Source organism: Aureococcus anophagefferens (assembly GCF_000186865.1).
Source record: "Aureococcus anophagefferens unplaced genomic scaffold AURANscaffold_9, whole genome shotgun sequence".
Classification (NCBI taxonomy): domain Eukaryota; class Pelagophyceae; order Pelagomonadales; family Pelagomonadaceae; genus Aureococcus; species Aureococcus anophagefferens.
Genome location: NW_008705569.1, coordinates 480,215 through 493,115, shown reverse-complemented (window position 1 = coordinate 493,115; position 12,901 = coordinate 480,215). Strand labels below are relative to the sequence as shown.

Below are 12,901 nucleotides of genomic sequence, written 5' to 3'. Positions count from 1 at the left end.
CTCGAAGCCCGCGGCCTGGTGGACGCACGCGTCGAGGACGGTCACGAAGCTGTAGCGGTCGAGGTGGCCCGCGTCGTCCGCGGCGTCGTAGAGCGCCGACATGGCCTGGGTCACGTCGAGCGCCCCGAGGTCCGTGGCGTCGGCGATGGCGCTGAGCCCGCCGAAGTTCGCCATTTCGTCGTCGCCCGCGGTCTCCGCGCGCGACGGCTCCTCGACGACTTCGCGCTGCTCGTCGACGCCGTCCGCGCCGCGCTTCAGGAGCAGCGCGAAGACGCCCATGCCAAAGGCGCTCGGCGCCCGCGACAGCATGGACAGGGGCGAGCACACGCCGTCCTCGCTCACGACGCCGGCGATGAGCTTCGCGTCGACGTCGAAGGCCGCGCCGAGCACGTAGCGCAGCTCGTTGACGAGCATGCCCGGGGCGCAGGTGACGCACTTGCGCGCGTCGCCGACGGAGACGACGACGTTCGTCGTCATGGCGCTCCGGAACAGGTCGGGGGGCGCGCGGTGGTAGATGCTCCGGAGCACGCCCAGCCTCGGCGCGAATTCAATTCCCTCCAAGGGCTGCATCGACCATAAATTACGGCAGCTTGAAGTCGTGCCATCGGGAAAAAAAATAGACAAGTGTACGGCGCGCGCGGGCGCGTCACGCGATGCTGTTGTTGCGTTTTCTCTTCTGGAGGCAGAACTCGTTGACGCCGTCGCGGAGCTGGGCGATGACGGCGGCGGGCTCGCGCGCCTTGAAGACCGCGGAGCCGGCGACGATGTAGTTCGCGCCCGCGGCCGCGGCCGTCTCGACCGTCGCGGGCCCGAGGCCGCCGTCGACCTGGATGTCCATGGTCGGGAACTGGGCCCGGAGCGCCGTGACCTTGTCCATCATGGCCGGCATGAAGGACTGGCCGCCGAAGCCCGGCTCGACGGTCATGACGAGCACGAAGTCCGCGAGGAACTCGCCGTCGCGCCAGAGCGCGTCGAGCGCGGCGATGGGCGTGCCCGGCTTGAGCGCGACGCCCACGACCATCTTGCGCGGCGCGGCGCGGATCGCGTCGACGACGGCCGCGGGGTCGGAGTCGGCCTCGACGTGGAACGTGAACCCGTCCGCGCCCGCGTCGGCCATGGGCAGCACCCACTTCCGCGGGTCGCTGACCATGAGGTGCACGTCGAGGAAGGCGCGCGTCGCCTTGCGCAGGCACTTGACCACGGGCGGGCCCCAGGACAGGTTGGGCACGAAGTGGCCGTCCATGACGTCGATGTGGAGCACGTCCGCGCCCGCTTCCACCACGCGCCGCGCCTCGCCGGCCATGTCGCTGAGGTCGCAGGCGAGGAGGCTCGGGGCGATCTTCGCCTCCAGGGAGCGCTCCGTGACGAGGTCGTAGCGCACGCCCCCGAAGCCCCGCGGCGGGGGCAGCCCCGGCGACGGCGGTTCCGTGGACGAGAGGTCCGCCGCCGCGAGGTCGAGGTCGTAGCGCACGCCCCCGAAGCCGCGCGGGGGCGGCAGCCCCTCCATGAGTGTAGGAAACTCCCGGGGTGGTTGTGGGTCCGGGAGCGGCGGGCGACGTGAATGTTTCGTGATAGGACGACGCCTTCTCGATCCGTCGAATTGGGTGTCGACAGCGCGACGTAAGCCGATACGCCAGACATCACCTGGACATCACCGTCGTCGCCGCGCCGCGGTATCCGAGCTGACGTGGTTTTCAGTCAGGCACCTTAGGAACAGAGGGGGCCGACCACCAGGCATACACCAGCCGGGCATACACCGGCATAGCAGCCGCATAGCAGCCGCATAGCGGACGCATAGCGGACGCATAGCGCCGGCGGACGCATAGCAGCCGCATACCACCCGCATAGCAGGCGCATAGCAGGCGCATAGTAGACGCATAGCAGGCCGGGCGCATAGTAGACGCATAGTAGACGCATAGTAGACGCATAGTAGACGCATAGTAGGCGCATAGCAGACGCATAGCAGGCGCATAAGACCAGCATAGCAGGCGCATACCACCAGCATAGCAGCCCGGCGACCGCTGTCGACGACCCCAGGCGACGGCCGCCGGAGGTCGCCGCATAGCAGGCGCATACCACCAGCATAGCAGCCGCATACAACCCGCATACGACCCGCATAAAACCCGCATACCACCCGCATACCACCCGCATACCACCCGCATACCACCCGCATACCACCCGCATACCACCCGCATACGACCAGCATACAACCAAAATCTGATCAGCAGGCGCGCAGGGTGCCATTTAAACGCTAAGTGACGCGATCGACGTCGATTCGTACGCGGAAAGTACCCATAGGCGCGTCCGTGGTGTGTTTGAGGCGGACGTCGTCCAAGTTCGGCGGTGGAATCGGCTCCGGCCGCGCGGTCGTCGCGCGACGCGCGCGGCGCGCGAGCGCCCGAAACCTCACGGGAGGCGTAACTCCGGGAGAAGTAGACGAATCTTGACGGGGACTTTTGCGCCGGGGAACGTGACAGGACCGCCTGCGTGTGCAATCGAAGCCTCGGCCCGTGGCGTCGTGTGCAAAAATGCACAGAGATCCCCGGTTTGGGCATTGAAGGCAACTTTCCGGGCTCTCGGCTCCGAGCGGAGACGCTCTCAGACGCCGCGATCACCGTGAGGCTGTCGAGACGGGTTCGGACAGCCTCGATCTGGCGTCGCAACCCGCTCTGAAGCTCTGGCGAGGCCTTGCCGCGTCTCCGCTGCCGGGCACGCGGCCACGGCGAGGTTTTCTGCGTCGCCCCGTGCTGCGGAACCGGTCGCGCTGCGGGATTGTGTGCGGAGACGTCGGTTTTGCGTTGGAGAGTCGGGGTGCGACGAGCCAGATGCCTCCGAGTTGATCGGGCGGGTGGTCGAAGCTGTCGAAGGCGTTGCCGGTACGAAGCGGCGTGCCGACGAGGCCCTGGGTCCGAATTTCTTCGAGATCACCCGATAAAGTCCCGAAAACGCCTTGTCATGGGCTGTCGCGGAGCGAGCACCTCAAACCGATCGACGCCGCTGCGTCCGGCAGGCTGTATCATCACCACGGACCACATCTGCAGCGTCACTGTCCTCGCGCACAAGCTTAAGACGCCCGTAACGCACCGAACCCGTTCGCGGCTCGCTGCGGCCATGCGCGCTACCGCGGCCACCACCGCACGCCATGGGCATATCGGGACGTTCGAGTGGCGTGGCCCGTCTCGCGCTGTCCGTGTGCGACTCCTCGGCCGCTTAAAGCGCGTAAAACGAGCGGGAGTGTCGCGCTCAAAGTTAAATGTCCGGTCTTGTTCCTACTGATCTAATTTTGGTTGCATAGCAGCCGCATACCACCCGCATAAAACCCGCATAAAACCCGCATACCACCCGCATAAAACCCGCATAAAACCCGCATAGTAGGCGCATACTACCAGGCATACCGGCGGTCAACCCCTAGGTTCCATTTTACTGCCGTAATTCGCCGGCGAGTGCGAGTTTGCTTGCTTTGCCGGAGGTGTCGCGAGTTTTTCCGTTTGCCGCAACTCGATTTGCCGGCGCAGCTAGTTGCGGGAAACAGCGAGTTTCTGTGGTAAATTGAAGTAAAGTTGTACATCAACTTGAAGTAAACTACGATAAACTGGCTGCCAAGCCCCCACACAACCAGCGCCGTCCTCGCAGGAGGAAGCGCGAAGCGCCGTAATATCCGCGCCAATGAAGCAGAGCTTATTTCGGTCGTTTCCGCGCGTCACGCGCGCCGCGTAGTACGCGGGACGCCACGGCTTGAAGGGCCTCTCGGCCGCCGGAAACCCCGCCCGCCGGCAAACTCGCCGGCGGCAAATCACCGGCAAAGTCAAACTCGAAAAACTCGCCCCTGGAGCGGCAAAGTTTTTACGGTAAAATGGAACCTAGGTCAACCCCCTCGGCTTAGGAGCGCCTAGCGTATGAGCAGGGGGGGACGGGAGGGGAGACTCAGAAGACGGGCCCGCTCCAGGCCCACTTCTCCGCGGGCGCCGCGGGCGCCGCGTCCGTCGAGATGACGGACTTGAGGAGGACGAGGCGCTCGAGGGCCTCCTGGACGTAGGCGTCGGGCGTCGACGCGCCGGACGTGACGCCGATGCGCGCGGGCCGGTCCGTCGGGAGCCAGTTCTCCTCGACGGCCATCTCGCCGGAGACGAGGCGGTGGGAGACGGCGTTGGTCTCGCTGATGCAGTCCGCCTCGTTGATGTGGAAGACGGGGATGCCCGCCTCGTACGGGATCTCGACGAGGTGCGCCGTGTTCGACGAGTCGAAGCCCCCGACGACGAGGATGAAGTCCAAATCCTTGACGCTCTCGTCGTCGACCATCTCGTGGATGGCGTCCTGACGCTCCTGCGTCGCGGAGCAGATCGTGTCGAAGGCGACGAAGCGGTCGGCCGCCTCGTCGGGGTACTTCTTCAGGATCACCTGCTCGAAGAGGCGGCCCACGGCCTGGGTCTCCTTCTTGTACATGGTCGTCTGGTTCGCGATGCCGATCTTCTCGAGGTGGACGTCGGGGTCGAAGCCCTTGGACATGGCCTTGGCGAACTTGTGGAGCAGGTCCTCGCGCCCCTCGGGCGTCGGGTTCAGCATGTAGTTGCAGACGTACTCGGCCTCGTCGATGTTCTTCACCATGAGGTAGTCGTCGCACATGGACGCCGTCGCGATGGCCTCCTCGTGGGCGTACTTGCCGTGGATGATCGTCGTCATGGACCGCTGCACCTGCTTGTCGACGACGTTCCAGACTTTCGTGACCCAGGGGCACGTCGTGTCGACGGTCGTCACGCCCATGTCGCTGAAGTGCTGCATCTCCGCGAGCGTCGCGCCGAAGGCGGGCAGGATGACGACGTCGCCCTCCTTGACGTCGTCGAAGCGCTTGCCGCCGTCGCCCGTCTTCTCGATGAACGACACGCCCTCGTCCTCGAGCATCTTGTTCACGCCCGGGTTGTGGAGCAGCTCGTTCGTGATGTGGAGCTGCTTGTCGCCGAACTTCTCCGTCGCCGCCAGGGCGATCTCGATGGACCGCTCCGCGCCCCAGCACATGCCGTACTCCTTGGCGAGCGTGAACGTCACCGCGCCGTTGCCCTCGCCGCGCGTCACCTCGTAGTTGCTCTCGCGCATCTTGTCGAGCATCTCCGACTTCATCTCGCTCAGCATCTTCGCGTCCACGGCGGCCTTCTCCTCGATGAAGTCCCCGTTCTTCCGCAAAAAGTCCGGCGACTTCATGATGCGCCGCCGCTCCTGCTTCTTGTTCTCCACCGACGTCGCCTGGAGGACCGTGCCCTTCTCCAGGGACACCTCGGCGCTCATGGACAGTTTTGGTCGTCGAATCGACGCGCGGGGGGCCTGCAGGGCCGACGCCCCGGCGGCCAGGGCCGCCAAAACGAGGCCAGCGACACGGCACATTGCTTCGTCAACAAGCCCGGATGCGGTGATGCCAGGCCGAAGGCGCCGAGGGAGAGAGAGAGATGCGGCTATCGCCGCGTGCCCGCATCCACCGGCGTCACGATGTCCAGCCTAATCGCAGCGGAGGACTAGGTCTCGACCTGCACCGCCGGGGCTTACGCGTCCCCGGGCCGCGTAATCCCCGCAGCCCCGCGGTCGGCGCGCGCGCTCCGCGCGCCGTCCCGCGCGGCGTCCCGCCACCACTCGCAACCCAACAGCGACGCGTCCGACCCGCAAAACACACAACTCCGACGATCAACAAAACCCCCGGGCGTCGCTTGAAGTCCGGTTGAACTCGGACGAAAAAAAATCTCAGAATATTCCAGGGGGCATGGTGTAGATCCAAGCATGGCCTCGTGGAAGCTGGAGCTGCCGACGCGGCGGCGCGCGTCGTCGTCGCTGGGCGAGGGCCCGCCGGGCCTCGACCTCGACGACATCACGCTCGCGCCGAGCGCCGGCGCAGCGCCGCCCGCGGGGCAGCCCTGGCTCAAGGGGCTGCTGTCCTTCTGCCTCGCGCCCGTCGCCGCGCCGCACCCGGTCGACGACGGCGACGGCGAGCGCAGCGCGGACAGCCTCCGCAAGGCGAGCTCCATGTCGTTCCACCGCTGCCTGCCGAAGCCCGCGCCGCCGCGGCCGCCCGCGTCGCCGGCGCCGCCGTACCCCGGCGCCGGGTGCTACTACGCGGGCATCGGGAGGCCCTGGACGGCGGCGCGCGACGCCGTCTTCCGGCGGCGCGTCGGCGACGCCCAGGCCGTGCTGATCCTGCTGCGGCACGGCGAGTCGGAGTGGAACGCGAGCGACCGCTTCACGGGCTGGATGGACGTCGGCCTCACGGAGCTCGGGAAGCGCGAGGCGGCGGCGGCCGGGCGGACGCTCAAGGCGACGGGCCTCGACGCCATCGACGACCTCCACTCGTCGGCCCTCGGCCGCACGGTCGACACGCTGTCATTGTGCGTCGAGGCCCTCGGGAAGCGTCTCCCGACGGGGGAAGCCGCGCACGGCCACGCGGGCGACGCGCCGCGGCTGACCTACTGCCGGAGCTGGCAGCTCAACGAGCGCCACTACGGGTCGCTCACGGGCATGGCCAAGAACGACGCGCGACAAAAATACGGCGCGAACCAGGTCCAGCGGTGGCGCCGCGCGTGGCGCGAGACGCCGCCGCGGATGGCCCCGGACCACGCCGCCCGCCCGGGCATCGCGGCGGCCTACGCGGCGGCCGGCGGGTCGCCGAAGGACCTCCCGTGCAGCGAGTCCCTCGCGGCTACGGAGACGCGCGTCGTCGCCTATCTGGAGAACCGCATCCTGCCGCAGCTCTCGCGCGGCCGCACGGTCCTCGTCGCCGCGCACAACAACGTCATCCGCACGATCATCCACCACCTCGACGGGGGCGGCGAGGAGCGCGCGGACCTGGAGCTCCAGCTCGCGGCGCTCGAGATCCCCTACGCGACGCCGCTCGTCTACACGTTCGCGCTGCCGGGCGGGCCGACGGGCAAGCTCTACCCCTTCGCCGACGAGATGCAGCGGGGATGCATCCGCGGCACGTTCCTGTCGGGCGTCGTGCAGCCTTAATTCGAGTCGCTATTAGACGCGGAACTTAGCCACGGTAGTCTTACGATCCTCACGCGGTCACGCGGACGCCCGCGCTCTGGAAGGGCCGCGGGTCCTGGTCGCGGCGGTCCTTGAGGCGGATCTTCGACCGCGGCACCGCGGCGGAGTCGAGGGCCGCCGTCGCCTCGAGGGCCGCGCAGAGCGCGCGCGCCGAGTGGATGGGCATGTCGCGGGGCACGTTGACGCGGTCCTTCACGTAGCGGAGCGCCGCGGCCGTGCCCGGCGGCGGCGCCGCGGCCGTACCGCCGTCGAGGAGGTTCGCCACGGCCGCGAGCAGGGCGCCGTCCACGGCCGCCGCGTCGGCGAGCTCGCCGTTGACCGCCGCGATCTGGGACCGGAACTGGGCGACGCGCGCGGCGGCGACGAGTTTCGCGTCGTCCGGGACGGGGACCGTCGTCTCCGCCGGGACGCCGCCCGCGCGCGCGTCGACGAGGTCGCGCGCGGCGGCCTGGGCCGCGTCGCCGGACTCGTAGCAGCCGCCCATCTGGGGCGGCAGGTCGTGGCAGTGCGTGTGGAAGTCCGACTGCGTGCCCACGTAGGCCTCGCGCGTTTCGAGGGTGTCGAACCAGGCGCAGAGCCTGGGCCGCGCGGCCGGGTCGCGGAGCCGGAAGCCCTTGTAGTAGAAGAGCGACGCGCTCATGCGCTCGACGTAGGGCACGAAGACGACGTCCGCGGTCGTGAACTCGTCGCCTAGGAAGAAGGCGCCCGGCCGCCGCGCGAGCAGGTCCTCGACGGCGTCCGCGACGGCCTCGAACTGGGCCTTACTTCTCTGTTCGGCAGCCGCGGACCGCTGCGGGCGGCAGAGCCACTCGCACCAGGCGCCGAAGAGGCGGCGCTCGAGGCGGCGGCACGCGACGACGTCGCGGTCGTTCATTTCACGAACGAGCGGGCCGAAGGTCGCCTCCAGACGTTCCAGGATCACGTCGGACTCCGTGACGATGCGCCCGTCGAGCTCGACGGCCGGGAGCATGCCGCTGGGCACGACGCGCGTGTACCACGCCTCCTTCTCCCCGTAGCAGAACATGGTCACCTTCTTGACGCGGTACGGCACGCGCTTCTCCTCGAGCCAGAGCCAGATCTTCTGGCAGTAGGGGCACCAGGCGTGGTGGTCGCGGAAGAGCGTCACGCGCACGTCCTTCTCCGACGCGCCGAAGAGCCGCAGGCGCGACTGGGCGCAGGACGGGCCGTGGGCCAGGTCCGCGACGCGGCCGCTCGTCGCCTGCGCGACCTTCTTCCACGTCCACATGGCTGCGGTTGCGATTCGTCGACGACGACGCGGCTGTAGCGTGGCGCGCGTCGGGCTGAGCGTCTGAGGTGTCGCAGAGGTGAGAGCGGTGCCAGTGACTGCAACTTAAATCACTTGAAGTTCGCATCGGCATGCATTCTTCATCGACGGCCATCTTCGACGGCCTCGTGAACATTACGTGATGGCAGCTCGAATCTGACTTTGGGGCTGGGCAGCATGCGCGCGGCATGCCTGCTCCTCATCCCCGCGTTCGCGAGATCGCGCGACTCCCTGGAGACGATCCTCGCGCGCATCGACCCGCCGACCTTTCCACCGAGAGATTTCTATGTCCACCACTACGGCGCCGTACCCGACGGGTCCACGGACGCGCTGGAAGGCTTCCGCCTCGCCATCGCCGCGGCCCGCGACGCCGGCGGCGGCCGCGTCGTCGCCAAGGGCGGGACCTTCCTCCTCAGGGGCGGGCTCGACCTCTACGACAACGTGCAGCTCTACGTCGCCAAACGGACGACGCTGCGCTGGGCCGCGGACCGGACGGGGTTCTTGCCGGCCGTGCTCACGAAGTTCGAGGGCACGGAGCTCTTCAACTACCATCCGCTCATCCGCGCCTTCGAGGCGGAGAACGTGTCCGTCGTCGGCGCGGACCCCGCGAATTCCGTCTTGGACGGCGGCGGCGACGGCTGGCCGCTCAAGGCGCCCAAGGACGCGAAGAAGCTGCGCGAGCTCGGCGCGTCCAACGCGCCCGTCGACGCCAGCGTCCTGCGGCCAAAGACGATTGTGAGAGATGTCGACGGGGAAAACGACGGAACGTCGTCACCGACGCGCGTCCTAGGTCGAGGCGCGCCAGTTCGGCGGCAAGGGGCTGCCGCCGAGCTTCGTCCAGCCCTTCCGATGTCGACGGGTGTCGCTCGCGAACTTTAGCCTCGTCAACGCGCCGTTCTGGGCGGTCCACCCCGTCTACTCGGAGAACGTCTGGGTGAGGAACCTGCGGGTCAACACGTCCTGGGACCGGCCGAACACGGACGGCGTCGACCCGGAGGCCTGCAAAGACGTGCTCGTGGAGAACTGCGTCATCTCCGCGGGCGACGACGCCGTCGCGCTGAAGACGGGCCGCGACGCGGACGGCTGGCGCGTCGGCGTCGCTTCCGAGAACATCGTCGTCCGGCGGAACGTGCTCGCGAGCCGCTTCAACGGCATCTGCGTCGGGTCCGAGGTGTCCGGCGGCGTCGACAACGTCTTCTTCCTCGAGAACCGCATCGAGCGCGCGTTCCACGCGATCTTCGTCAAGTCGAACTCCGAGCGGGGGTCCTTCGTGCGCTACGTCCACGTCGCGCACGTCAAGGCCTACGACCTCGCGGGCGACTGCATCCACTTCACGAACGACTACAAGGGCGTCCGCGGCGCGAGGCCGACGACCTTCGAGAAGTTCGCGTTCAAGGACGTCATCTGCCGGAGCGCGGTCTTCGCGATCCGCGCGACGAGCCTCGCGGCCTCGCCCATCGCCGACGTCACGATCAGGGACGTCATCGTCAAGAGCACGATGCGCACGACCCCGGACCACCCCGTCTCCCACCCCGTCGCCGTCGCGAACGTCGCGAACTGGGAGGTCGCGAACCTCCGCGTCAACGGCCAGGCCGTGGACCTGTCGAACCGGGCGACGGTCGCGTACCGGAAGTATACGCCGAGTTAGCTCGCGGGCTCCGCCGACGGCAGGCCGAAGCGGACGCGCGCGCGGCGGCACGCGCGGCCAAAGTCGGACCCGAAGTGGGCGAAGGGCTTGAGGGCCACCGCGTGGCCGCGCGCCGCGAGGACGCGGTCGTCGACGTCGTCGTCCGTCGTCCGCGCGAGCTTCCTCAACTGGTCGAAACCCGTCGCGCGCAGCAGCGGCGCGAGCGCGGCGCGGTCGACGTTCGCGTGCGCGAGCGACAAAGCCGTCAGCCGGGGATGGCGCGACAGCGCGTCGAGGGGCGCGGCGTCGGCGAGCGTCGCGTGGGACCCCTCGACGACCAGCACCTCCAGCGCGGGCCGCTTCGCCGCCACGAAGGCCACGAGCGCCGCGACGCCCGCGTCGCCGGCGGCCGGGTCGCTGCCGGGCTCCACCGCGAAGAACCGCGCGTCGACGAGCGGCCGAACTTCGTCCGCCGCGGCCTCGAGGAGCCCCCCGTCGAGCCAGACGTTGTCGGCCCAGAGCACGCGCAGCCGCGGCGCGTCCAGAAAATAGCGCGTGAACGCGGCCGCGAGCCGCGCGGGCGCGTCCGCGCCTCGCACGTCGCCGCCGCCCGGGAGCCGCGTCTTCGGCTGCGCGGCCGCGAGGTCCAGCTCCCGCACCTCCAGCGCCTCGAGGCCCGGCGCCGCTTGTGCTAGATTCTGGAACGCGCCGTCCGCCGCCGCGACGAAGGACCGGAGCGCGCCGACGAGCTGGAGCACGCGGAGCCGCGCGAACGGCGCGTCGGGACCGCAGAGCAAGGCGCACGCGGCGCCGAGCGCCTCGAAGCCGACGGCGTCGCGGCTCAGGTGGAGCTCGCGCATGGTGCCCCGCGACTCGCGCAGCAGGGGCAGCGCCGCCTCGCCGAGGAACTGCGCCGAGTTCGCGGACCGCTCGCGCGCCGCGCGGCTCTCCGCGGGCCGCCGCCGCAGCGACGGCAGGTCGTCGAAGGGCGGCGCCAGGTCCAGGGCGCAGACGCCCGCGCGCCGCGCCCGCACGAACCGGGCCGCCCCGGCGAAGAGGCGCCGCGAGATCCGCATGCGCCGCGCGGCCTCCTCGACGGCGCCCGCGGCGCCGAGGTCGCCGGCCGCGTGGCAGAGCGCCCGGGGCTCCCAGCGCCGCCCGGCGACGCAGCTCCGCGCGGCGCCGGACACGTCCTGGCAGCCGCCGGCGGCGACGCGCGAGCTATGCCCGAGGTCCGCCGTCGCCCGGAGACCGCGGAGCGACAGCGCGAGCGGCGCGTGGCCTGGGCAGGAAAAGAGTGATTCAAGGTCGCTTCAACATGAGTGTTCCGCGCGCGCGCGTTCCGGAAAAAGCATCCATGCTTCGATATCGTTCCGAGAGATGATCGCTCGTCCAAAAATCAGCCGAAACGAGTGGAAAACGGCCGAGAGAGGAGCCTTTGAAGGTGGGAATTTCGCACTCTTTTCCCGCCCGGCGCGTGGCGCGCGCGCTGCTCCGCGGCCTTGGCGAAGGTCTTCGACGCGCCGGCGCAGCGCGCCAGGTCTTTGGCGTCCAGGGCCTCGAAGGCGAGGGCCCAGACGCCCTCGGGCACGGCGGCGCAGGAATTCGACGGCCCGCGGCTCACGGCGCTCAGGAGCATGGACTCTAATTCTTTCGACAGCGCCGCGTCGCCGGGGCTGCGCGCCGACCGCCGGGGCCGCGCCGGCCGCCTCCGCGTCGTCCGCGGCGGCGACGACGTCGAGTCGAGGCCGCAGCCCACGCGCCACGACCCCAGCACCGTGCCGGCCATCGGGGATCGATAGAGGGAGGGGCACTGAAGCCTTCAAGGTCTCTTCGGCATCGATGTTTCCCCAGCTCGAGCTCGTAAAGCTCGACGCCGGCTTCGTCGTCGTCGCGCGCTCGCCCGCCGACGCCTGCGCCGTCGGTCTCGGTTTCGCCCACGCCTGTGCCGGCGCTGCGCCGTCGCCCGCGCCGTCACCCTCGACTCGTCAATCTCGCCCACGCCCGCGCCGACGCCTGCGCGCCGTCGCCCGCGCCGTCGCCCGCGCCGACGCCGCGCGCCCGCCGCCATGTGCGACTTCTGGGTCTCGAAAGCGAAGCACTACTGCAACTACTGCAAGGTCTGGTGCCAGGGCTCCAAGGAGTCGATCAAGCGCCACGAGGACGGCAAGTGGCACAAGGACCGCGTCGCGGCGATCCTGAAAAAGAAGCGCATGGGCCCCCAGCGCACGCCCGACGAGCGCGACCTGCAGAAGCAGCTCGCGGAGATCGAGGCCGCCGCCGCGGCGTCCATGGGCGCGTCCGCGCGCGGCGACCGCGGCGCGTTCGCCGGGGCCATGAACGTCGACGCGAGCCGGCTCCCGCAATCGCACAACGGCGGCGCGCCGTCGCTCAAGGCGACGTCCTGGCCGGGCATGCACGACGCCGGCGGCCACCGCGAGCAGCCCCGCGAGTGGGCGGGCCACACCTGGCGCATGCCCGGCCAGGGCGGCCCCGCGGCCCGCGAGGAGGACGACGAGGAGGAGGCGGAGGCGCTGCTGCCGCCCGACGACGACGGCACCTACGTCGTCCGGGGCACGACCTACTTCGCCGGCGACAAGCACGTGGACAAGCTGCGCACGCGCGGCGCCGTCGAGGTCTGGCTGGAGGCGGCGGACGCGTGGGTCCCGGCCGCGATCGTCAAGGTCAAGCGCTTCTCCAAGGGCGCGGACTCGGGCGAGACGCGCGTCTACGACGTGCGCCTGACGAAGCCCGAGCCGCCGCCGCCGCCGCCGACGGCGCCGCCGCCGCCCGACGCGGCGCCGGCCGCGTGGGACGCGTGGCGCCGGGCGGACGCCGCGAGGCGCGCGCCGCCGGAGAAGGAGGCGCCCCTGAGCCGGACCGCGCGGCACCTCGCTGTGCCGAAACCAAATCTTCAACCCGACTTCAATGTGAGCGTATTCGAATGTTTTGACACAAGCTCTTCG

At 69.5% G+C, this 12,901-nt stretch overlaps 5 protein-coding genes across 5 annotated transcripts; 2 read left to right on the top strand and 3 right to left on the bottom strand.

Annotated features, from left to right (window-relative positions):
• Window positions 1-646: 646 nt before the first annotated feature.
• On the bottom strand, window positions 647-1,763 carry RPE2 (hypothetical protein; the record flags this gene model as incomplete). The annotated part of the gene is made up of 2 exons (XM_009038670.1): window positions 647-1,345; window positions 1,758-1,763. The coding sequence occupies 2 exons, from the start codon at window positions 1,761-1,763 to the stop codon at window positions 647-649; spliced, it is 705 nt and encodes a 234-aa protein (XP_009036918.1).
• Window positions 1,764-3,924: 2,161 nt separating this feature from the next.
• On the bottom strand, window positions 3,925-5,127 carry AURANDRAFT_26431 (hypothetical protein; the record flags this gene model as incomplete). Its single annotated transcript, XM_009038669.1, has 1 exon — window positions 3,925-5,127. One exon carries the CDS (start codon window positions 5,125-5,127, stop codon window positions 3,925-3,927), a length of 1,203 nt encoding a protein of 400 aa, XP_009036917.1.
• Window positions 5,128-6,171: 1,044 nt separating this feature from the next.
• On the top strand, window positions 6,172-6,882 carry AURANDRAFT_14226 (hypothetical protein; the record flags this gene model as incomplete). The annotated part of the gene is made up of 1 exon (XM_009038865.1): window positions 6,172-6,882. A coding segment is annotated over one exon (711 nt), but the record flags the coding sequence as incomplete, so codon positions are not given.
• Window positions 6,883-7,033: 151 nt separating this feature from the next.
• AURANDRAFT_26383 (hypothetical protein) lies at window positions 7,034-8,269 on the bottom strand (the record flags this gene model as incomplete). Its single annotated transcript, XM_009038668.1, has 1 exon — window positions 7,034-8,269. One exon carries the CDS (start codon window positions 8,267-8,269, stop codon window positions 7,034-7,036), a length of 1,236 nt encoding a protein of 411 aa, XP_009036916.1.
• A 216-nt stretch (window positions 8,270-8,485) lies between these two features.
• Window positions 8,486-9,956, top strand: AURANDRAFT_26417 (hypothetical protein; the record flags this gene model as incomplete). The annotated part of the gene is made up of 2 exons (XM_009038866.1): window positions 8,486-9,010; window positions 9,099-9,956. The coding sequence occupies 2 exons, from the start codon at window positions 8,486-8,488 to the stop codon at window positions 9,954-9,956; spliced, it is 1,383 nt and encodes a 460-aa protein (XP_009037114.1).
• Between the last annotated feature and the right edge of the window lie 2,945 nt (window positions 9,957-12,901).